A 26,439-nucleotide genomic window follows, 5' to 3' on the forward strand; every position below is an offset into this window, starting at 1 on the left:
GTTCGTGAGCCGATGCAATAACAAACAGCCACGCCTGTGTGAAAGTTTCACTTCCGCAAGGAACGTTTCTGTTTATTCTGTTTACCCATATTTTTGTTGATCGAGACACAGCATGAATCAGATTGCAGCAGGGATGTAGAAACATTTGCTCTAATTAAGAATTTGGCCGACGATTCAATCCAGAGAAGCTTGGATGGAAACGTCAGTAACAAGCTGCTTCTGGTGCATTGATACGCATATTGTTTACTTGCATCTGTCATCCAGGTCAACCCTGCTTTATCAAAAGGAGTATGAAATCACATACCGACCTGCATGACACCGGGTCCTGCCCTGGTAGGTTCTGACCTGGATAGATCATGCCAGCGTGAAAGGGGCTTAGGATTCCACAGGTTCAGATAATGACATAAAATTCAGATACAGTGCAAAATCAATATTGGAGAAACAGAGCTATAAACCAATCATATCATAAAATATCATAAAAAGTATAAGGGTAAAACTAAATTACACTAAGATAACCTTTAATATTAACAGAATATGAAGCAGAATCTTGACAAGCAGAAGTTCAAGTTATCGTAATACAGTCTTCACTGTATTCATTTTATAAGAACTTGTCTTTCAAACTAAATTTTGGCTAAGTTGCTGCTACCCAGCTATTCTTAGCTACTTCTGCTCAGACACGCTGGTTTAAGATTCATTCAGACAGCAGTGGCAGAGAAGTCAGCCATTGTCACAGTGTCTTATCATACCTGATCTGAAAAATACTGCAAGTACACCAAGGAAAGTAAGAGCGTAAGAAAGTTTACAAACGAGAGGAGGCCATATGGCCCATCTTGCTCGTTTGGTTGTTAGTAGCTTATTGATCCCAGAATCTCATCAAGCAGCTTCTTGAAGGATCCCAGGGTGTCCGCTTCAACAACATTACTGGGGAGTTGGTTCCACACCCTCACAATTCTCTGTGTAAAAAAGTGCCTCCTATTTTCTGTTATGAAGTCCCTTTATCTAATCTCCATTTGTGACCTCTGGTCCTTGTTTCTTTTTTCAGGTCAAAAAAGTCCCCTGGGTCGACATTGTCAATACCTTTTAGAATTTGAATGCTTTAGATCACCGCGCAGTCTTCTTTGTTCAAGACTGAACAGATTCAATTCTTTTGGCCTGTCTGCATATGACAGACATGCCTTTTAAACCCGGGATAATTCTGGTTGCTCTTCTTTGCACTCTTTCTAGAGCAGCAATATCCTTTTTGTAACGAGGTGTCCAAAACTGAACACAATATTCTAGGTGAGGTCTTACTAATGCATTGTAAAGTTTTAACATTACTTTCCTTGATTTAAATTCAACACTTTTCACAATATATCCGAGCATCTTGTTGGCCTTTTTTATAGCTTCCCCACATTGTCTAGATGAAGACACTTATGAGTCAACATAAACTCCTAGGACTTTTTCAAAGATTCCTTCTTCAATTTCAGTATCTCCCATATGATATTTATAATGCACATTTTTATTGCCAGTACACTTTTCTCTATTAAATGTCATTTAACATGTGTCTGCCCAGTTCTGAATGCTGTCTAGATCATTTTGAATGACCTTTGCTGCTGCAACAGTGTTTGCCACTCCTCCTATTTTTGTGTCGTCTGCAAATTTAACAAGTGTACTTACTATACCAGAATCTAAATCAGTAATGTAGATTAGGAATAGCAGAGGACCTAATACTGATCCCTGTGGTACACCACTGGTTAACTCGCTCCATTTTGAGGTTTCTCCTCTAATCAGTACTTTCTGTTTTCTACATGTTAACCACTCCCTAATCCATGTGCATGCATTTCCTTGAATCCCTACTGCGTTCAGTTTGAGTATTAATCTTTTATGCGGGACTTTGTCAAAAGCTTTCTGGAAATCTAAATAAACCATGTTATATGCTTTGCAATTATCCACTGTCGATGTTGCATCCTCAAAAAAATTAAGCAGGTTAGTTAGACACGATCTCCCTTTCTTAAAACCATGCTGACTGTCTCCCAGGATACTGTTACCATATAGCCTAGGTAATTTTCCATTTTGGATCTTATTATACTTTCCATAAGTTTACATAGTAATCAGAATGTCCCTTTTTTCAAAACAACGTACACATCATGTTGTTTAAATGGTAAAAGATACCTTTGAAACAGTACATGCAAGATTAAGGATATTCCTAGTTTCTGACTGAAATGTTTTATTTTCCTCCCACCTGACTATTAAGAAAAGGTGTTTGTTGTTATGCTGAAAGGCACCCAGTAGTAAATGTATGGCTCAAGTTTAATGAAAGGTGACATCTATTGGTCCCAATTGCACAATTATAAATTGTGATTTTATTTATCACAGTTTCAAGAAGGCTGTTTAGACTCTTTTCTGTAAAGAAACAAGTTTCCCTAAAAGCAAAGTAATTGCTACTTTAATTTGTCTTCCGTTATTATCTGTCACTTTACTTCTGCATTGGGGCCATTAGCCACCATTACTGTATGGCTACGTTAACCAAACCTTTAAGGAAGAAAAATACCACATTTCAAACTTAAAACCAGATATGTATCTTAAGTCTTAATCATAAGTGGTAGTATCACCATTATTTCTATGACAGTAAGGAAGCCAAGTTAATAAATTGGCTTGATAACCTATTCTATGTATTCATAAAGTTTACCACCTCTGACAGACAATCACATTAACCCTTTGCAGTCCATTTATTAAGTGCGCATCAGGCGCGTCAGGTCCAATTTATTTTCACATGCGCAGTTAATTTTAGACGCGTTGTTTAAAAGTTTTTTTTTTTTTACAGTCAAACGGGTTTAAAAGGCCCTGCATATCAACAAAGCACTCACTAGGCATCTCCAGCCCCGCCCCACCCTTTCGTTCGCTGTCGCTTTCAAATATGCTAAGAAATAAATAATAATAATAATAATAATAATAATAATAGTCGTACATACCGATCAATCATCTCCTGATCACTCGTTTTATCACCAAACTCCTCAATAATGCAATCCAAGTCATTATTTTATTACAATAACATCTCAAAAAAGCTCTGCAAATGTCCGTGATAGTCTCTGTGCGCGCTGATACAGTAACAGCCAGCTTGTTTCCTTATGACCGCCCATATAGGATGCCAGGAGCAAGTATGACTAATCATGAGATACGCCTTTTTTTTTTTTAAATCGGCTTGTCTCGGCTCCTGTTGCTCCCTCTCGGCCATTGAATGGTTTTCTCGGCTTTTTCCGGAGAAAAAACGACTAGAAACCCCTTTTTTTGCATTTTTTTGATGATGTCGGACAGGGTCCGACAATGGACCGGATAGGAATAATTGCAATGTCGGACCAGGTCCGACAATGGACCGCAAAGGGTTAAAGTAGATTTGATCTCTGACCTTGAAAGAATATGTTTAGAAAAGCTTATACAGCTTCAAAAACAGACTACTAAATTCTAAATACAGTAGTCTCTGCATATAGGAACACCTCCTCAGAGAACACTTCGTCTAAGAGAACACCCTTGTGGTGAAACAGATTTTTCCCCTTGTAAATGCTCCACCTAAAGGAACAGGAAATTCACTTAATTATTTCTTCAATCTTTTCAAAAGTAACTTATCGCGAGAGTGACTTGAGGCACACTGATTGGTTTATTAAATCTTTCCAGAACCCCCATCATATCATTGACTCGTTTTGTATTGTGATTTCCACGAGTGCACCTCGTCGCTACAAAATGGCATGTAAACTAACAGCGAAATGCTGCACTGTTTCTCTTGCTACAAAAAGTTGGAAATTGTTCGAGCTCTTGAAAAAACCTGAATCAGACACAAGTTGCCTAGCAATTTAGCGTTTTCCTTTCTGGCGAGTTGCTTCACCATTCTGTTAAATAATTTTGTGCATGTCTTGAATATTGCTCTGTACAGGTATTCATAATTAATCTAGAGCTGCTGCTGCATTTTTTAACGTGTGTAGGGGTGCTGTGTTAATTTAGTTTTATTTGTTTACTAATGTTAGTTTGTCTGTTACTTTATTAAGTTAAGTTTATTAACATACACTTGCCTATTACTATTCTCTTATTCTGTTCATTTCATATGTTGATGCACGTGCATCATGACAAATAATGCATGTTTATTTATTTATTGATTCATTCATATTGTGTCTGGTTGTCAACTCCATCTTAAAGAACACTTCGGCTAAGAAAACACGTCGCTTGCTTCATATAACCACGGTTTGTCCATGTCTAAAATAAAATGACAATTAACAAATGCTTTATATAATCCACCAACTGTCAACTATGGCATAATTATGGCTATTACATTCAATTGTGGTCTTCTGCAACTTACCTGGGCTGATTCTCCTGAGACAGACTCTCTCCCCTTTGGTAGGCATTGTCTGCTATCTGTGTGGTGGACCTTTTGACAATCTGCTTCAGCTCTGGCTCGAGGCGGTCTATGATTGCCTTGATTGTCTCTGGGATCTTCTTGAGTTTGGCCAGGCCCTTGATGAGGATGCCCATGAACACGGCACTGTTTTCCTCAGGGTCCACATCCACGTCTTCCTTGATCTCCTGCAGACTCATCTCTCGAACTAGAAAACATTGAGGCAGATTACCAGTGCAATCCAAACAGTCTAAAACACACACAAGCAAACAGGGTTTTATTAAAGGTATGATGATCTATTATTTTAATAAGAATACTGAAACTGGGGCTCGGCCAAAAAAAGCACTTTGGCTTTGATCTCTGTTTCAATATAAAGCCTCAACAAGAATCAGTTCCATTAATAAGTATTAATACGTATGTATCATGGCTTACACCAACAGCAAGTGAAATAGAAAATCTTACCAGATGCCCATTTGATCAAAATAAGACTAGTGATTCCCAAGATGTAGCCTTTATAATCTCAGGTTTTAGTATGATGAAAACGTATGTGTATGTGGAATAACTTCTTGTATCAAATTGTAATCTATAAGTGGTAACCAAGGTATTGCCTTCATATATAGACAGAGGTCATTAAGCCCAGCACTGGGCCAATGGCCTAGATTCTGATACCCACAAGAACAGCATCCAACCACGGTTCATCTCAGAGACATGTGTACAGGCACCTCATGGCCAGAATAGAGTTACATTTACATTTGTTTTACAGTGGGACAGATTTTTTCCTATAATTTTTTATTTGCTCAAACAGCAGAATAATAAAAGAACAAATTCTTACGATAAGTTAATGGATTTTAGTTTATCAACTGCAGTCTGTACAGTAATTACTACAATTACCCACAACACATTAGGTATGTGCAGGCCATTAAAGAACATTTGCATTTATAAAGAAGCTTGCCAACTGAAAATAAATCAATTCAATTAAAAGCTTCCTGTCATTACAGTACATTTAGATCAAGTGACAGCTAATTGCAGCTTTTCGGGTAATGTTTGGAGATTTGCAATTAGTCAGGAAATTACTTCCACCCTATTTTAAATGGCTGTAGGTTTTATATTTTTCTTTTCTTTTTTTACCTGTATTGCAAATTTCCCATAAACAAAAAAAATAAGGATGATCTAATAGCACACAAAGAAGCGTCTGAGGTCTTTTTAAAATCTGAAAAAGTGGCAGAAAAGGTGCCAACTTACAAACTATCAGTATGGAAACTACTGAAAAGACCTGATCTGGCTTGAAAAAGAAATACAGCACAAGCATAGCATAAGCATATCAAACCAATCCTAAGGGTTTAGCTTAACTTCCATTCAACTAAACGCTGATGCCCCCTGGTATAAAGTAAACCTTTAGTTAAAACAAGTAAATTCCTACAGTTTGCATATATTTCTTTTGAAGGGCTGGTTTCTGCCTTAGACCAGGAATAGCAAAGACAAGGCTGACAAGTTGAATCCAAAAGGAGTCTACACAGAGGCACATTTGCATCCCATTGTTTTAGGCATGTGCTCTACTGTGACTCTGCACAGTGGTCCAGTGGTTAAAGAAAGGGGATTGTAAGCAGGAGGTCCCTGGTTCAAATCCCAGCTCACTCAATGTCTCACTGTGTGACCCTGAGCAAGTCACTTGACCTCCTTGTGCTCCGTCTTTCAGGCAAGACGTTGTTATAAGTGACTCTGCAGCTGATGCATAGTTCACACACCCTAGTCTCTGTAAGCTGCCGTGGATAAAGGTGTCGGCTAAATAAACAAATAATAATATTATCCTAATGGTTTTAATGATTTCATTACTAGAACAGCATGAATACAAGAGAGGAACTTAAAAATAACTGCTACGAATCAAAATACTCCTCTTGACCTTTATTAAACACCAAAAATTTCAATGATTATAAGAATTTCCAGCATCATTTTCCATGTTGTTTTTTCAAATGTGAAACAGATTTTATCTTGTTACTGAGTGAAACGGTATTCAAATGTTTAAAATCGAATCACTGTATTTTATCGTATTTCAAAAAGCATACAATGCTTTGACCATTTTGTATGAGTTTATTCTTTTACAATTTGCGTTGTCAAAGGATGTCAAGGACAAAACTTCCCTGAAAAATACCTTTCCAATTACACAGTACACCAATAGTGTAAGAAATGTAAGTAAGTATAACAATCAGATCTTGGTCTCTAGATACTGAACACCTCTTTTTCGCACTCTTCATATGAAAGCAAAATGAGTCCTTTTGGTGCAGTCTATTCTTACCGCTCACAGCCCCAGGAGTGTTGTACTGTGAGGCATCCAGGAACTTCCGGGGGGTTGACAAGTTGGTGACATCAATCAGGGGAACTGGAGAGGTGTCTTTTGCAGATGAGCTTTATTGAATACAAATAATATGGTTAGTGAAGTGTCCTTAAAACCTTAAAACACTTTAACATGTTTTGATCAATGAAAGACATCATTGTTTTTTTTTTTTTTTTAAATATGGGTCAAGATGTTACAGCTGTTACAGCTAAAACAATAAGTAATTACTCATATGCTATCATTTTATTATGCATCTATATTAGGTAAGTATACATACCTAGAACAATTGACCTGACAATACAATACATAGAAATGTATCATATTCACAACGAAGTGCACATGAAAGGCAGGTCAAATTGGCACTCAACCCCAAGTGTATTTTACATCAAGGGTAGGAAAAATGAGCACAGCTGCACCATTTAATGATCAGGACTTTTCCACTACCCTGCCTCTCTTCAACATATAAAAGAAAGCAACATCCCTGCAGTCTGGAGGGAAGTAAAAAAGACCTGTGACATTGTGACAGAGAAAGAATGAATCTTGGTTATAAATCTCCCTTCCAACCTGTGAGGGCGCTGTGTAAAGGAAACAGTGTGTCCCGGACTGGACGGTTTGACAGTTCATTCCAGGGTCAGTCAGAAGTTGGCCATCCAGGAAGGGGGCGGAGCCACATTACACCAAGTCATTGCCCCAGACGGGAAGCAATGTGGCAATCACGGATTGGAGGAAAAACTATTGCACTCACTAAATAAATCATCATTGCACCGTGAACTTTGTTGTTTGTCATCATTTGAGCACCGCATCACCGCTACACCTGCGCACTGCAAACCACATTGCTACAGACATGTACTGAATTGAACTGTGTTGACAAGATACATTTCTCTCATACAGTGTTCCTACATGCACCAGCATTTTTTTTTAAACACTGGCAATTAAAAAAGAATAACAAAAATAGAGAAAATTTTAACATTGCAATACTAGCTGTGCCATCAATGCATTTGCCAAGGTCTCAGAAACGAGCATTCCTTACAGTACCTGCCCCAGAAACCTTCAGGCTTAGGAAGGAGGTTAGATTTTAGGCCAAGACATAAGAAGAATAGGGCCCAGCTGTCACTGCGAGCACTGATGCACTTGGACTAAACATCCTTGCTGTCAACTCCTGCCTTAACCAAATGGAGAACCACACAACTCAAAAGAAAATGCTACTGCACCACTGAACGGTGTAAAGAAAAATCGTATAAAAAAAGAATATAAAAAGGATAACTTTTGTTGAAACGAAAAATAAAACAAATGTACTCTTATCTACAATACTGCTTGCAAGACAAATACTGTTTAGGTTATAATTTCACTTACACATTAGTTTTCATCCTTAATTAAAATATATATTTCAAATCAACAAACAACTCTACATGGCCTGTTGGATTCATATTGTACCCTTACACTGCTGTAACCAACATTTCAATTTAATTTGGCTTAAGAACTTCAGTTATTATAGTACAGTAAATACACAAAATAAAAAAGCAGCAAAATAATGAAGCAATTGCCTGATAACACTGGTAGAAATGCAAGCCGCTGCACTGAGACAGGTCAATGGCATGCAAATGATAATTCTTTATGCCCCTTGGATGATAAAACTGTCAATACAAATGTACATTCTAACTCAAGTCTATAGCCTAAGCATAATGTGTTTGATACAGCATTTATTTATTATTGTCTTGTATGATGATGCACTTTGCCTTAAAGGCCACAACTTTAATCACCACATGTTTTAAAGTTTATTTCAGTAAAGCACAATTTCATTCTGGGCTGGTTATTCCTTTTTATTGCTAATGAGTCATTCCATAACAACTCAACCAGAGCCGTTGCCCAGCCATCTCAGATTTTGCTAGAAAAATTCACCTGGGGGTTTTCGGGCCTGCTGAGTTCAGAAATGCTTATATATATATATATATATATATATATATATATATATATATATATATATATATATATATATATATATATATATTTGTTTAATTTTTTAATTAAAAATACCAGGAGCACCTAACTCACTTTTGGCAAGTTGCCAGACAAGGGGGAAGTGACAAGTTTTATTCGAACTTCAGCCCAACCCTTTACCGGATGCGGGTCCTAAAACGTTAGTATTACTATAAGAACCTTAGGGACCACTCTTCTAAATTTTGTGAAACACTTTTGGTTGTAAGTCCCCCCCACTGAAATTTGAATTTTTTGTATTTCTACCAAGTTTAGGCCATAATAAGTCACATGGGGGGACTCCAAAAAATCTATACATTCTATAACATCTATAAAGATATTTATGGATAGAGGCCCGAAAACCCCCAGATTAAATTTTCTAGCAAAATCTGCGATGGTTGGGCAACAAAATGAGAATTAGATCTGCTTTTTATTGCCAGTATGAGAAGGACTACTTTGTTTTTTTCTGCAGTCCCACCTCTCATCTCTAGTAGGCACTGATAACATAACTTTCTCCATCAGTGCAAGTTGGAGACAGAGATCGACCAGCCTGCATTGCCAAAGCTGTGTTACAACCAATCTCAGACTAGTTCACCAGAAAACAGTTCTGACAAGACCGAGACATGTCTGACATGTCGAGATCACTTACAGGTAAAATATATTCCTTGTTATACAATTTATAATTTATGAAAAGTCTGAAATTGATAAAAAAAAAAAAAATATATATATATATATATATATATATATATATATATATATATATATATATAAACCTTTCAACACAAATATTACAATATGTATTTAGTCCTGTATTTCTTTGTGAAAGAGAATATGCAGAAATGTATTATTACTTAAATCAGTGGCTTTATCCAGGACACTAAGAGACCATTATAAAACCGATTTGTCTGTTCAGGCTTTACTTGAACCGATCTTGTGCAAATCCAAGCAGGTCTAAATTGAACTGGCCTCAGACTGATCTGCGGGTTAGTGTGAACAGTCAGACAGGTCTGGAATCTCTAATGATTTTATAGCCTTGTCTGAGCACAGCTTAATTTGGGCCAATAGTGTCTCAGTTCAAACTGGTTTGATCTTACCGCCAAAACAACAACAACAACAACAACAACAATGTCACTTACCTCACCCTGCCCTTTTCCTTGTTCTTATTCCCCACACGGCTTGTGGATTTGATATACAGATGCCTGTGTAGTTCATCAATGAGGACCATGTGCATGTTTAGCTTCTTCATGTGGAGTTCCAGTCGTAGGTCACTGAGACCCTCCACCTGCAGAAGAGGGCCTTCTAAAGAGTTCACAGCAGAGACCTAGCAGGAGAGCAAATCAGAAGAATTGAATTTCGCTGCAGCTCACTGCCTTTGGAATAAACATTAGGTACTAAAGCTGCAAATATGCATGAAAAGAATCTGCAACAAAGAATATATTCTGGAACATAACGCAAAAAAAAAGAAATACATACATTTAAAACATTTTATTCAATTATTTTGTTGATACAAAAGTATTAAAACAAGTGCTAGTAAAAAAAGATAAAATTGTGTTTGTGTATTATTTTTTATTTTAATTCACTGCTCCAGCAACATTCCCTGTGTTTTGGACAGGGAGGAATGTAACCCCCTCTCTTTCAACCCATTATTCCCCACACCAACACATACACATGTGCACCGGCAGGGCTTTACCTGCCCCACTGCCACAGGGTTCTAGAGCAAACAGTTTAAAAGCCAGTTTTACACTGATGAAGCTGTTTGTAGGATCTTTAAATAAAAAAGAAAATTGTAGGCCATATTGGCACCCAGCTATCTAAGTGATTAACTCAAGCTAAATTACTTTTACTATTAATTAGCTTTCAACCAAATCTCCCCACTAATATTAGCAGTAAAAAAATCAAAACTGTATAAAAGAAAATGTAAACAATACCATAGAGCAATCCTGAGCATCAAAAAGGAAATCTGCATCGGTTGCCAAGCAGACGATTTAAACAATTTCATTAGTCCTAAACGTATGATACTGCCCGTCTTTGGTCCATTAGTCCTTATCTTTCAATTCTTATACATTTTTGTGTCCTGCCTCAGTGGAGATATTGCAATGTGATACAATAAAAAAAGTATTACCATTACCAAGATCACATCCAGAGATTATCACTCGCAGAGACATTTGCACGTAAATGGCCCAAATCCCCCTATGTTGAAGTTTATTGTAAGGCATTAATCAATCCTGGGGTTACATGAAAAACAAGGGCTTTTCAGTTTGTTCTTGTTTTCCTCTATGTATAAATAGTAGATCAATGATAGTCATGCCATAATTTACAAACTCTGAGATTAGCCTGGTGGCTATTTGGTAATTTACTGTACGTCCCTGAAAAAACCGCTTAAAGTTATTAAAACTTCACTTACAACAACCCACTAGTTAAGGAATTCCAAAGGTATGAAAAAAAAAAAAAAAAAACATTCTTGGATCTGTTCAGGATAGAACAGCAACGGTTATCTCACGGTTCGACCGACTAGAATGGGGCTATCTCTGGTCAGTGCTGGATCACATGGGCCTGGGCTCAGGGTTCATTAATATGATTAAAGTCCTATATGCTAATCCTTCTGCAATGGTGTTAACAGGGAACAAATGCTGTTTCTAGGGGCACACGCCAGGGCTGCCCCCTCTCTCATTTATTATTTGTATTATCACTAGAGCCACTCGCCCAAGCTGTCCATCAGTCAGCTCTTTCTGCCCCTATTACTATTAATTCTATGCACCATCAGATCTCGTTATATGCAGATGATGTACTATTGTTTATTGAAAACGTTCCCCGCTCACTCCCTCACCTTTTAAATATCTTTAACAATTTTATCTCGGGATATAAAATTAATTGGCTTAAATGGGCTCACATGCCCCTAAACTCCACGTCTGACCCTTCCCTCAGATATTCCAGTAGTCAGACACTTCAGATATCTTGGTGTTGCTATTTAACCCTCTCTGCACTCTACCGTATCTACTAATTTCAACAAAATTTTCGCTCAGGTAAAATCAGATCTGGACAACTGGTCACACTTCACTAATTCATTCCAGGCCCGCATCGCTATAATTAAAATGAATGTGCTCCCACGGGTTAACTTTTTCAGCTCTATGCTCCCTTTATCTCCCCCGAGTGGATATTGGCACAAACTTCATTCTCTTGACTTCCAAATTTATTTGGAGAGGAAAACGACCCGGTATCAAACTTTCTACTCTGCAACGTGAAAAAGTATCAGGAGGTTTATCCCTTCCAAATTTCAAACTGTGTTTTTGGTCATTCGTGTTGCGCTCACTCACTATTTGGTTCAATCCCAACATTTCTGTTTCATGGCGACTGATAGAGGAAAAAATAGTTTATCCACATAGATTACAAGACTTGATTTACTCAAATATCTCTATTAGGCACTGCAAATTAGTTCGGTTCAATAATTATTCAGTTAATATCAATCTGGCATGCTATGGAAAAACACACAAACTCTCAACTTAAATGGCACTCTCATACGCCTATATTCCTCAACTCTGTGTTCCTATCAGGGGGTCGACTGTTCTCTTTTCCTCCTTGGAGGCACGGGGGAGTACACACCCTTGCTGATATTTCTAAGGCCGGCTCTTTGCATGTTCCAGGACCTACAACAGATATACAAAGTGTGGGTCATGTAGCACAGGTGATTGTATATTTGTATTTAGGCACAGGATTTGCACAATCTCTTCAGGTGCAGATTAAAGTTGGTATTTGTATAGGGGCACGGGGAGTGCACAATTAGTTCACGTGCAGACTGTGCCAAGATTCAGCTGAATGATTGATTAGCAATCGAGTCTCGGTAAAAGAGTCAGTGTTTCACGCACACAGGGTTGGTGTTCAGAGTGGAGAACGGGAGTAGAGAGAGGAGGAGAATTAAAAACAAATTAACAATTGCTATGTGTGCTGGTTCTACACTAGCCTGCTACTTGTTATAGTGTTTGTCAGGGTTTGTCTGTTTCTTTTTGCCAACATGCTTTTTTTTTTTTTTGTAAAGTAACTGACGATACAAAAGGGGACGTAGCAAGGTGATCTGTTCCTTTGTTATGGTTAAGCTGAACCGGAAGGAGTACTGTGATTTATTGTGAGTGTTTTGTTTGTTTTGTCGTGTCTAAAAACCTACTTGTTTGTTATTATTAGATGGCTAACACGATCCGGAGCATTAAATCCGGACAACACTCCACCTTTGAACACGGATAAATTGTATTTCACCACAAGCACTATAGCACTCCCTCCAGACTTGTGAACGTGTGTGTCGTTGTGTGTGTTGTACTGTGTTTATTATTTACGAACTGTGTCTTATTATTTCGGGACTGCAACCTGTTGTTTTGGAAAAGTGCAATACACGTTGCTGTGTATTGCCTGGGATTATTCTTTGGGGTCCAGACCAGGATTATAAAAATAAAACCTGTTTGGATCGTGAATTTTGTTGTCTGTCTTCTGTTTCATCATCACATCACCACTACACCTGCACACTGCAAACCACTTTGCCACAACGACACACTCTACTTTCATTAACACCTAAGTTATTAAATGCTTATATTTAATAAATCTTCATCAAACTAAATGATTGTTTTTTTATTAGTTGAGCTAATGGCCCAATGGAAATGCTCCACAGAGAGATCAGTGCTTGTTGGTGCATTTAGAGAGAGCATAGAAAATGTCCACAGCAATAAAAAAAAAAACACATGAGAACACCACACACAGTAGCTACAAATGAGATACTCAAAAATGTTTGACAGAATGACTAAACACATATAGAGAAGTCTTTGTGTGTTGGTAGTATTGAGAATAAAAGGACACAGAGTAATACCTTCTAAGAGAAGATTGTTATAGTTGAGTTTCACTTTTTTTTTTGGTTGTCTGTTTAGATATTTAAAAAGTAGTTTCCTGTCAGCATCTGTTTCGTGACTTTCAGATGATGGGTGAGAGTTAAAAGTGTTGTTAGTGACAGCTGTGAAGAGCAATTAAACTACGTAAGCACTAGCGATGGCAAACAAAAGGGAATAATCAAGTATTGCAGTGACAGGAACAGGATGGTTTGATAAATATCCTGTGATGCAGAAAAAGTGGCCTGTAATAAAGATTTCCTCAAAAGGCACATATAAAAAGATTAAAAGAATAGAATACCACATTAAGTGGCAGAGCCTTGTTGCACAATTAACATGAAAAACACATTTAAAATGTAAAAACATATGTTGCCTTACTTACATTTAATGAAGAATGGTTTATATATATATAAAAAAAAAAATAGTGATGAATAATGTATGCAAGTGCCAATGGACAGACAGGCAGGTCATCATTTAATGTCCAAATGTGTAAGTGGAGTTTGCTTACACCCACTAACACTTCCTTAGTGCTCCAGTGAATTAACCAACTGAGTCCCAAGTGGCTCTTTCATTTCAGAAAATGGTTTAAAACATGTTTTTGATTGAGTAAAACAGTTGTAATTGGTAGCACGCAGTGGGAGTTCAGTGTGACAGACAATGTTTCTCAAAACAGATGTATTTTGCAAACATATCATCAACAGACGGGCGGCCAATAAGGTGCAATTTCCACTACCAACATCTATTACAAATGTAAAATCCAATAATCTTCAACAGATCACAACAATCTTTCATCCCATCTCTTTACTTCAACTGAAACTTCACATCATTCCTGAACAGATCAGCTGCCAGTGTTGCATTAATAATTCTATCAAAAATTAATCTTTATGCATTAGAAACAGCAGCTGGAGTATTGTGAGTGATAATGAAACCTGGAACCAGCCATCTTTTGCCGGCATATCAAGACAATGAGGGAATTATAATTTCAATTTAAATGCAGAAATCTGAAGCATGCATCACTGGCACAATTACTTCAATTAATCTGAATGGAATATAAAGATAATATTAAAAAAGGGTGATCCAGTTAGCAGGAATGTGTCTGCATTAATTAGAGAGGGAGGGATACATTGAATCAATCATATTCCTTTCAGGAAGCTTGGATTAAAGGGGTACCTCTCTCCAATGAAAGGGTATAGCAGGTCTAATCTTGTTTTCATCCTGGGATTAAGATCTCACCAGACCAAAATAGCCACAGCCTCTCCAATTCAGAGAGAAAACTAACATTTAACTTTAGTTAAAGCAAAATCACAACAGTGCAGATGTGTTTTCAATTTTACCCAATCCAACAGCATTTCAATAGGGTTCTATCTGATTTCACAGCAAGTTTCAGGATATTTTGCCGAATGACGGACGGACACTCATTTGAAAGATACAGATTTGCATTTAGGTTAATTGAAGAGGAGGATAAAAATGTGAAATACAAATAGGTCATTCCACCCCAAATGGGCTTGATTTTGGAATCTTTTTGATTTCCATCTCAGATTCCTTTTAGTTGAGAATGGCTATTTGTTATAAAAAGGCCAACAGAGGTGTTTTGAATACATCCTAAGACAGAGAACATGGAGAAAAGGAAACCCTGCAAGTTGACATTTATTTAAATATCAAGGCCTTTCGGTAGCAACCATCATCAGGGTATGAATGGAAAACTAAATTTTAAAGGAGAATAGATCAATCCCCAAATTAAAATGAATACATTTATTAATTGTTATTACATCAAGACTACACAGTTCTTACCAGCATATCAGTGGCATGAAGGTAGTGCTTGCTTGACATGCAGTGTTCCAGCCTCTGGGGCACTTGTTTAATATTCTCGATCTCATCCAGCAGATTAAGCACGTGCTTGTGTTCAATCCCCTCGATCCAAAGCTTCCGCAGCTCGTCGCGTTTACAGTGCAGGAGCATCTTACAGGACAGCAGGTTCTCTTTCACCTGCAAGCACAATGGACAGGTTAACGTCACCATCCTTGTGTACTTACTCCATTACCTTTGGGGGGGGGGAATTATTTTCTGACTAACTTGTAGTGGACATTTTTTTTGTTGTTGATTTTAATATCATACTGGAGACAGCCATTGGTTCCCTTAGTATTTTCCAATCATTAACATTATCAGAAACAGAACAAGCATCTCACTTAGATTTTGTTTATGTTAATGGTATGCTGGAAGGAGTGCTACATGACCACTGTATAACACTATCATTATGAAGTGCCACAGGGAGTAGGAAATGATGGAGAGCACAGCCTATAGCTTTGCCATAAAAAGACTCCAGGAATTTCTAAATATTAAGCAAACACATCATTATGTACCACTTTCACCAAAACTGATCTCAAGAACGCTGTAATAGTATGTGTGCAATTACAAAGCAAACACTGAAGTTACAGATAAGGCAAGCCAATCACTGTAGACCAGTAAATATACATTAAAAAAGTAAGAAAAAAACTGGAAATGTTTGGTGAATAAAAACAAAGGGGGCCTAATATGAGGACAATGGCATATTCAGATCAATAGTTTGTGTAAAAGATTGTGTCACTGATTAAACATTTGTGCCACTGAAACATTTTTTGTTTTTTTTTTCCTGGTCACCACCTGTAATGGAACTTCAGTTTAAAAACCAGTTGCAGAATACAGTTGTGTACCACCTGCAAAGGTCATTCATATGGCCAGAGGTTAGAACAATGTGGCGGGGAAACGGTTACTTTTTTTACAGCCACACGTTTTAAACACATTTTCACCTGTTTGATTTTGTTGCGGGAGCTGGTAATGCGCTCTGTGATGCTCTGGTATGTGCGGATGGCAGTGGTCAGCTCGGTGTAGTGCTGTACAATCTGATCATCCAAGTCCCGGTCACATTTCTCATAGGCTTCCTCCAGACGGCTTTTCTCTACCTCCCTGTCCTGAACATCGGCACTGGTAGACAGTGTTCTAACAAAGTTGAGATATAATACAAGCATTAGTTAACAATAGACAATGCTTCAGTATCATCAGCCAGTCAGCTTCCGGTTCTAGGGGCCTTCACATAGACAGTAGATGCCCGCTGGAACGTCATAGCATCAACTGTGAATCAAACTTAAAAGCAATCCGCACACATGCCAGCTTTTTCATTTTGATTTGCTGTATTGAAAACTCAGTTCACATCTATTGGACAGCAAATACTAAACAAAGACACAATTGGTCCAAATGTATTTTATTATCCACCAAAACCAGCCAATCAATACTGTGCACTGACTAAAGCAACCAGTCCTATACCCGCACCTGCCGAGTCAGCCAATCACACTGTCAGCTCAACTAGAACTCAAGAGAGCATCTTTCAACAACAATAAACAGAGACAAGGACAATTCGGTAATATTCTACATTCACAGGGCTCCAGACTGCGACTAAAATAGTCGCTAATGCGACTTAAAAATATTTTCGGTGACAGTATTTTTTTTATGTTAGGCGTCCGTTGGCTCCTAAACCAAAATTGACGGTCTCCTTTATATATAAAAAAATAAATAAATACAAAACACGAACAAGCAGAACTGTTTGTTTTTCCCCCCACTCATTACGCTCATATGTAATACGTAAATACACCAACATCTTTAACCTGCAGTGCATGTGAAGTGGTCTGACCAAACACTAAAACGTAGTTAAAATAAAAGGTTGAGGAATTAAGAAAAACAGAGAACAGGGTAACGTATCAAGCTGATTTGTTTATATGCTGTGTCACCTCCTATAAAGCTCCTATATTTTGAGTTATGTCGAAGATAAAAATATAATTTTTTCTCAAGTTCATCTACGGCATCTAGTAGTACTAGCAGTAATACAATGTCCACATCTACGTTAGATAAAGACAATGATGTGTTCACAGAGATCATTCTGCGCAGATTCTGTACAGAATCTGACCAATTTAGCCAATAAATTGGTCAGATTCTGCACAGAATGATCTCCGTGAACGCACCCTCAATTTGTGGGGAGAGGCAAGAATTCTTGATGATGATTGTATTGCACAGCAGCTAGACGATCCAGACAATAAACTGGAAAGTGCACCTTCACATCTAAAAAAGCAAGTGCTGCAGATTAAAACTTCTTGGCTTCAAGGATTTCTCTGGTTACGTTACAGTGAAAAACAAAACATGTATTGTGAGTTTTGCAGTAAAGCAGGGCCAGTTGATTCTATTTAGGGAACTAACCATTTTAAGAAAGAGTCTGTGAAGCACGGTGAAAGCAAAAAACACACAAGTGCTAGGGACTACGTTATTGCAAAGAGTATGCCAGCCCAGACACCAATAGCCAAATCAATGGTTTGTGCTGCTTAACTAAATGAAGAAAAAATGTTTAGGGAATTAAATTAAATTCAATGCTGCTTACATGATTGCAGTTGAAGAAATAACATTCACTAAATTTAGCTCTCAGATTGTTTTAATGAAGAACGGTTTGGAAATATCTAAAACTTATGCCAATGATACCGCATGTGCTGAGTTAATTGCAGTCACTGAAGATGAAATAAAAGGTGATTTGTAGAAAGGGGTGCACAGTGCAAATTACACTTCCATTCTACTTGACTGTGGAACAGATGTAGCAGGGAGAGAGAATGCAATGGTGTACTGTAGGTATGTTTAAGCAGTTGAATATGGAAACAATCAAATCATTGAAAAAGTGGCACCCAGCAACTGGATTTGGTGCCTAGAAACTGTGTCAATACAGGACACAAATTTGAGAAGTCTAAATTATTGCCGTGACATTTTAAATGGATTGATTTCCATCACAGGCACGCATATTGGCGATTCACAACCCTAAACCTGGTCTTTAACAACTCATGTATCTTGTTTCATTTGCCCCCTTTTATAGCTATATTGACAATTTTTCTAACTTGACAGTCCTGTACAGTATTTGTGTAGTAATGCTTGGGCAGGCTGCTTCTGTACATTTCCCAAACTGTGGAACCACACAATAAATTAAATTATTTTATAAACTTCTCAAGGTCCCGGTAGTAGAAAACCAAAGCCTTGCTACAGACCAGTAAATATTTGTCTAAACCATGATTGTCACAATGTTTTTAAACAAACACTGTTAAGACATGGGACGTACTAAAACAAATGACAAAAAAAAGGAATGCCCAATGAAAACAATAGACAAAAGTAAATGACAGCTTATATCTTTAAAACCCATGAACTGATCCGAATACCCTTTACCCCTATAACAGCAGGAAGTGTAACACACAAAATAAAAGTGGAACGACACAGAATGACAGCAGTTCTGTACAGAACGACAGCCTCGGAATACCGAAAATACACTAAAATCAGTGAAGGATAAGGAATGACAGTTTGTAACTTTAAAAAATATGAACAAAGAAACATATAAAAAATACATATAGAATCAGCACATCATACTCTATCATTTGGTTAACATATCCGTTCTGTTTTTCGTCACCCCTGCATCCATTAATTAGATTCATTGTATAGTTACCTTTACATGTAAGAAAACAGTGCTGCGTCTTGTTTGCCATTTCTGCAAAATAATCATACATGTGCTCCATATGGTCCATATTTTCCTATACATGTTGTGTACTAATATCGTTTTTTTTCTAAATGTATTGCGTTCAATTAAATGTTTTATCTTAATGCTGGGAATTCATGTCATCCCAGTTTGAATGTGTATATCAACTAGCCTATTATTAATGGAATAGGGGGTTAAGATAAGTCATGGGGTTCTAAAGATAGAGCCAGGCATTCCTCATTTTTCTTTAATTGTGTGTTTTACTGCTTTCACTGGTTTTAGTGTATTATTCGGTACTCCAAGGCTGTCATTCCACTTTTAGATTATGTATTATACTTCCTAATATTACAGGTGTAAGGTGTTGTAAAATCAGTTTATCGGTTCTAAAAGACATATGCTGTCATTCTTTTTTGTCAATTGTTTTCAACAGGCATTCCTTTTTTAGTAAGTGCCACCTAACACACTGCATGTAATTACCATTGCTGGAATAGTGTTTAATTACCAATAACATTTTACATGAATCAGAAAAGTGGTAAACCCAATGTTAACTTCTATGCACAATTCCCTTGTGACACACGACTACTTTAATTAGCCCACTGCTGGTCTTTCAATCAAACAGGAAACAAAAACAAAACAGATTCTTAAAATGACAATAACAGTCTGTGGGTATAATCTAATATAAATCTTTTCTCGATTGAATTTTGAGTTATTATTATTTATTATTATTTTTGTTAAAACACATTACTGAAACAAGAAATAATAAACACAACACTCGTGACATGCAATATTATATATGATCCAACAGGATATGAATTACAGCCTGGCCAACGTTGCACGTAGTCTTTGAAGAAGCTAACTTTTCTCTACCAGACATTGCACAGCCACAGCGGTGTGCATTGTTCCTGTACTATTTTATCTGCCATACCTGATCACAGAGATGAGTAACCCAGAAGGGTCTTTGCTTTTGCTCAGTGCACTCCTGTACCTGCCTGCATCTGCAGCCATTTTTACAGCTGCTGCACCCAAACACAGAAACAAGCTACCCTGCTTTACGCAGGGAACCAATCAGCAAAGAATGCCTGTCCAATTAAATGTTACAGTAGTCGTGTCTTACCCAACAATCCTGGTTGAGGTGTCGTTTTTGCAAGGCATGTTGGGAGTTGTGGGTTCTTCCTGTGAAACGGACGCTTTCAACAAGCTATATTAAATTGTCGGTCATTTAAAAAAGGGGTATTTGAGTGGTGTTTGGATTATTAAATTAGTGTAGGGTTATCTGTACTCTCCCTTTTTCTGTAAAAAAAGAGTTTTGATTATTTGGTTGTATTTTGTACTTCAGTTTAGAAAATGTAGATACAGTAATGCAAATACAACGCAGTAGAATAGATGGAAAACATGCTGCTTTCGTTTCGGATACCTGGCAGATGTTTGTACTGCCACCCTAAAATGTATAAAACATTTTTTTCACGAAACTCATTTAATTGTATTTTTATTGTATGGACGGTAGTAGAAAGGCATTCTTATACGTGGTTCTTCTACCCAGGAGGAAGCCATAGTTAAACAGCGGCAGCATTTAGATGTCACTATTCAGATATTTAAAATAGACCACTTATGCTGCAGTTGAAATCCACTCCATTTGGTATAGCTGCAATCAGAGCATGTGACCGAGCAGAAGCGTCAGGATTCAGTTGTTCTGTATTGTAATGTATTTTAACGATTTGCTTTTCATAAAAAAGTGAAAAAACACATTTTCAGAACAAACATTAAGGTACTAATAATAGTTTTATTTATATCTATCATTTTTGTTGCCATCATGGCACCTCACTTCAAAGCACTGTCTCAAAACATTATTCTTTCTGTGTCAAAACCTATGGTTTTTGTTTTTGTTTTTTTTTACTCCTGGTAACTTAAATGGATTTAAATCCTTAATTTTGCTTTAAATTAAAAAAAAACAAAAAAAAAAAACAATCAGCAGCCATAAGCACCTGCCATTCCTACATAAATATTTAATAGGACGAGTGGGACTGCTGTTTCAATTTTTTTGGTCCATGTTTAAAATCTACCCTGGAGATAAGAGCAGTTTTTTTCTTTTCTTTTTATTTCAGTAGAGAAAGCACAAAAGTACACAGTTTGTGAATTTGACACAGTTTGCTGTCACTCTGTGCTGAATGAAATTACAATGAACTAGAACAAGCTGTCACGATTGCTGCCTGTAATACATTTATGTGTTTTTCTAAACCTAACTGTCATCTATTATGATGGGTACATGAAAGGGTAAGTGTAACCATGTGCCACATGCTTTCTTTGACTAAAATACATCAAAAAGTTGACTCTATGCTGCTAAAGTGAAAAGAAAAGAAAGCGTTATTTATTTAACCTAGTGTAGTGCATGTTTTAAATATGTAGCTAATGGAAATGCAAAATGTGAAAGAGTTGTGGAATTATTTTGTGGTGTGCCGCAGATACAATTGTGCATAACTAACCATACACATAATATCACAAACATATTTTTAAATTTGCATGTGAAAAAAGCTTATCCTGAAGCAGACTCAAAAGCTTGCCTCTGATTAATGGTATTCCACGAAAATCAATCTTTACTCCTTTTTTTTCTTTTATTGACATCTTGCTATTCTGGCAATATATGCCTTTTCACTGATGACACAGACATTATTTTGTATTACAGAGCTTTTGTGGCACTTGATTAAGATACATTACAATCTGAATTTATAAATGTTTTCCTTGAAACAGGTAACAGTATTTGGAATCCAACGGACTAACAAATCTTGGCTTCTAGTTAGATCTGTCTCTTTCACTTACAGATCATATAGACGACCTTGCTTCAAAATCAATAAAAACTAGCCATGCTCTACAAAAATAAGAAGGGTCTATCTTTCAATGTGAAGAAAAATGTGGCTCAGCAACACATTATGCCTGTTATTGACTAGTGCATTATTGTTTATGGTTTTGGCCTCCATTACAAACATTGGCTACCATTTACTACATGCTACTGTATGTCGCTTTGTCTCTAATACTGGCAGATTTGCACAACATTGTACTCTGCATGGGAAACTGAAATAATTATTTGGCTAAGAAACAGAAGACGTATTTACTTATTTTATTTTCCTCCAGAAACAGCTCATAAAGAGTACATTTTCTCTCCAGATTGAATTTTTTTGTGTTTGAGTTTAACTATTGAAAAGAATAATGTACTCTAAAGTGCATGAACAAATATTTATGTAGGGGTTAAAATAATGGGTTACATCAAATTAACTTTTTTTACAGCCGAACTGAATATATGTGAGGCCACTTCCCAAATGTTTAGCCAACACCTTGCAGAAGCGCAGGTATACAAACTCAGGGCAATGCATGGTACCAAAATCGCCAGGCTCCACAAGGCAGTCTGATTGTGCCCATTTATGCCCACCTAGCGCCGCATAATCAGGCACTAATTTTCTTTGCCTTAGCGTTAGTGCCTTACCCTGTGATCAAAATTGGGATCTACCACTTTTTTTTTATTGGACGTTCAATAAAACACAACCAGATACAAACTTTCCACCAAAGCTGCCAGTGAAGTATGGTGTATTTATTGGAAAAAAAATCATAGAAAAGGCATGCATGTAAGAAGTATTCCACATCAAGGCGGTCAGTTTCTCCTGATTTGCGAACCCTTTCTTCCTCCCACGTGCAATGGATTGGGCAGTGCTAACCGAATCACGCTAGCATACAGTACCAATATTATGGTTCAAAATCACAACATGGGAGATATCACAACAGCTATAATTTGTGAACTACTGTTCCATATTATGACTACACTTAAAATGTCCAGTCTGAAGACATTTTCCTGATTGAATGACAAAGCAATAATAGACACCATACATGTAAATATTGGTACTGTATCTCAAATATTCCACATTCTGATGTTTGAGGTGTAGAAAAGCCTGAATATTGTGAATAAAATCAATATGTTCGGCACACAGCACTAGTACTCATGTACCAACTCATTTTGTTAACTATACCTTCCCTAGAGTTTTCTGGTGCTCAGTAAACATTGTATTATATAATCTCTGCACATACAATTCTGTTCTGGATGTAATATATTCTTAGTTGAATTTATCATGCTGTTTGCTAAGATTGTAACAGACACTTCTTTGTACACTGTTTGAAAACCTATTACCAAAAACAATAGAAATCTGTGGATTTCTTTGAGCAATCTGTGTAAGTTTGCATAGGTCTGCCTTGTACAGTGCACATTTTTCTATAAACAAATGATTAAGCCACACATTATTAGATCAAAAGAAAACCTACACAAATGCGATTTGCTAACTCTGGATAAGTGTCAACATGAAGGAGACGGACAAAATATCTCTGTAGCATCAAACTGCACTATTTTACAGAAACGCGCCTGTGATTGGAGGCGCGTTTCTGTAAAACAGCATGGAGCCGGCCAAGAACGCTGCCTGTGGATGCAGTCTGCACATGTGTACCGCTTAAGGCTGGTTTATACTTCTGACTGCGACCCAATTTCTGGTCTCAGTCAGTGGTCCGACTGTCGGAATAACATCATCCGCACTGCCACGAGCTGCGTCTTTTCTGAAAAGTCGTACAGTCTTTTCTTGTGTGTCTGCGACTGCAAAACGCACATGGCCAGATGATGTTGAAAAACTCCAACATTTGTTGCGTGGTCGCAAGCCAGTAAAGCACGACAGAGCAAGTTTTTGAGGAACCCAATAAACATGAACAACAGAACAGGATTTTAAACTCTCAGTGTCGCGGGATTGTGGAGCCTGTTGGCAACCCGAGTCACAAATCGACACCGGCAGTAACGCAGACTGGCTGAAGTATGAGCGACAGCTACAACCACTTTGCTGTGTCAAAAAGTCTGCAAACTCGGGGGTGCTTCAGTCCTTCTAGCGCACCCGTAGAACTAAGTGCCTGCAGCAGCCTTCACATGTACCTGCATGGACCTCTCAGAGGTCATCATCCTCCAGCTCACAAATGTAACAGATGGATTTACCAGTGAGCAGGAGGTTGATGGGAAATGTAGTTCTGAGAGGTCCATGCAGGTGAACGTGAAGCCATCTTGAGGCAGGAAATGCAATTTAAAAGTTTAAAAAAGTGGTCAAAGTGTAAAAATAATAAATAAAACAATACACACACCTTACGTAAACAGTTGTAGCAACACATGGGAACATGTAACACAATAAAATAAAAAGGTCCTGATGTACCCTTTAATGGAACTGGGATGCTATGTATTTTATTTAGGATTTATTTCAATTGCATCACACCATGGTGTTTATCTTTAAAAAAAAAAAAGAAAAGAAAAAAAGTGATTTATTTTTGCTGCTTTTCATGCAAAGTATTACAATGTATTGTTTTATATTATTAAACATCCTGATAACATGTTTATGAAGTTGTCTTACACCTCAGACCTCTGAATTCACACAAAATCGCATGTTAAGCTACATATTTTGTGAGTCCTGTCTGCAACACACTTTTCCCTATTATATATAGAGGTACCTTAGCACTAATATCAATAACATCTTCCATGTTCCTTCCACCTTGTGTACTTATGCAAGATAATTGTTCAGATGCTTGTGAATGTCCTATCTGCAACAGGTACATAATTTTGTTTTCACCAGGATCACTCCAGTACCCAAATCCTTCCACTGGTTTCCTGGGATTTTTCTTTAGTGTCTAGTTTGTAAATTCAGGAGATACCACCAGTTACCATATATTTATGCAATTTTTCAGAAATTTGCAAAATTTAACTGCAACGGATTTGGTCCAGTACCACTTAAAAACTGTTATTTACAAGTACATACTGTATAAGCAAGGAGTTTCCACATTGCACACAGAATATCTGTAGTGTGAATCTGAAGTCATAAACATGAATGCTAAATCACCACATATTTACAACATCACCACCAGAATCTGCATTTAACATTTCTAACAGTTGTGAACTTTTTGTGTCAGTGATAATAATCACTGCAGACATAGAATGTTATCAGAAATTGGTAATAAGCCAATTTTACAGTGAAATGCATTCTAAAACTTCTACAGGCTAGTGCTGTAAAATAAAAGTAATCTATGTGTAATGACTGCAATAAACAATAAGGTTTACTGTACCCAACTTATCTTGAATAACTTTTGACCGCTCTCTACAGTTGGCCTATGTTTTGTGCACGGGCACTAGACGGATACGGCGTAAATTGATGATGCAACGATTATGTAAATTAGAATCAGGATTTAAAAAAAAAAAAAAAAAAATTACTGGGGAGTAGTACTGTATTGTGAGATGTGCTACTGTATGTGATGATCACGATGTGAAAGTTGTTTACTAATACCTTTTAATTTCCATTGGTTTTCTTATAGATTTTAATAACTGTTATATGTATAATTATAGCTATATATCATTATTACTGTTACAATGATATTCTTTTTAGAAGCAACAACGTTTATTGTATATATATATATATATATATATATATATATATATATTAGCTCAAAGAGCCAGCTGCCCAACGTTTCGATATGTTGTACATATATAAATGTAGTATTAATTGTCAATCTTTGTTTCAGTTCATGATAATTATATTTTGTATGTTTTTAAATATAATTCATAACTTCAAAACGCTGTTAGAATTATAGCCTGATACAACCTGCAACTTATATACAAGAGGCTAGGAATGTATGATAAAATGGTGAAGATTGGTGCAAAATCATTGCCCCTATCGTGGTCACCCGGTATAGCGTGAAACTTGGCGGACAGATAGACAGTTGGACGACCAGCTCCCCATGTTTTGAATGAGCACCCAAACACACACACAACAACTAAAACAAACAAAGCAGCGTGCTACTTTTGGCTTCCAAAACTTCTCTTCAAATAGAATTTGTCTCACAGTTTCCATAGTAATCGCCAGCCAGTAGCAGAGAACTTTAAATAAGAGGGGCTATGATTGTCCAATCAAAACGCTTGTTATAGGCAGTAGGTGTGTCAAGGGCAAACTGCGCTGGATTATCCTGCAGTGTGTATTGCTCTGTCGTGCGGCCTTGTAGAGATGGGGAGTACATAAATACAATTCAAAATCTTTTCGATTTATTTGGGATTAATAATTGCGGTTTGATAAAGCAGATAGAATACCAGGTGTTGCTTGCCGCCAGATATGGGAGGCAACAGTAGCACTCGGCGAGTCTCCTTTGAAGCGGACGAGAATGACAACATAACAGTGGTGAAGGGCATTAGGGTGAGTGGAGAAGATTAAAAGTTGCGTCTCAGCGGTTCTTTTTTGATTTTATACTGATTTAGAACATGGATTAATGTACCTATCACACCATTTGCAACATATTTGGTAGGAATATAAATTCTAGCCCAGGACCT

The 26,439-nt window shown here is 37.2% G+C and overlaps 2 protein-coding genes across 6 annotated transcripts in view; one reads left to right on the forward strand and one right to left on the reverse strand.

The window, feature by feature from the left end:
* The window catches only part of LOC117420019 (exocyst complex component 4-like), a 138,327-nt gene extending 118,031 nt beyond the window's left edge, over positions 1-20,296 (reverse strand). For 2 of the 3 annotated variants that reach the window (XM_034033516.3, XM_034033515.3), the window contains exons 1-6: positions 19,990-20,134; positions 16,321-16,510; positions 15,326-15,520; positions 9,806-9,990; positions 6,657-6,766; positions 4,328-4,571 (exon numbers count right to left, since the gene is read on the reverse strand). In XM_034033516.3, the coding sequence (XP_033889407.3) occupies positions 4,328-4,571; positions 6,657-6,766; positions 9,806-9,990; positions 15,326-15,520; positions 16,321-16,510; positions 19,990-20,069 (1,004 nt within the window). In that variant the 5' untranslated portion in view covers positions 20,070-20,134. Of the gene's footprint in view, positions 1-4,327; positions 4,572-6,656; positions 6,767-9,805; positions 9,991-15,325; positions 15,521-16,320; positions 16,511-19,989; positions 20,135-20,178 lie in introns of those variants that run through there. The other variant, XM_058985933.1, reaches the window with a different exon arrangement.
* A 5,739-nt stretch (positions 20,297-26,035) lies between these two features.
* The window catches only part of LOC117419990 (MICOS complex subunit Mic19), an 84,723-nt gene continuing 84,319 nt past the window's right edge, over positions 26,036-26,439 (forward strand). For all 3 annotated transcript variants that reach the window (XM_034033458.3, XM_034033459.3, XM_058985936.1), the window contains exon 1: positions 26,036-26,305. In XM_034033458.3, the coding sequence (XP_033889349.1) occupies positions 26,225-26,305 (81 nt within the window). In that variant the 5' untranslated portion in view covers positions 26,036-26,224. The remainder of the gene's footprint in view (positions 26,306-26,439) is intronic.

This window comes from Acipenser ruthenus, chromosome 14, assembly GCF_902713425.1.
Source record: "Acipenser ruthenus chromosome 14, fAciRut3.2 maternal haplotype, whole genome shotgun sequence".
Classification (NCBI taxonomy): Eukaryota; Metazoa; Chordata; class Actinopteri; order Acipenseriformes; family Acipenseridae; genus Acipenser; species Acipenser ruthenus.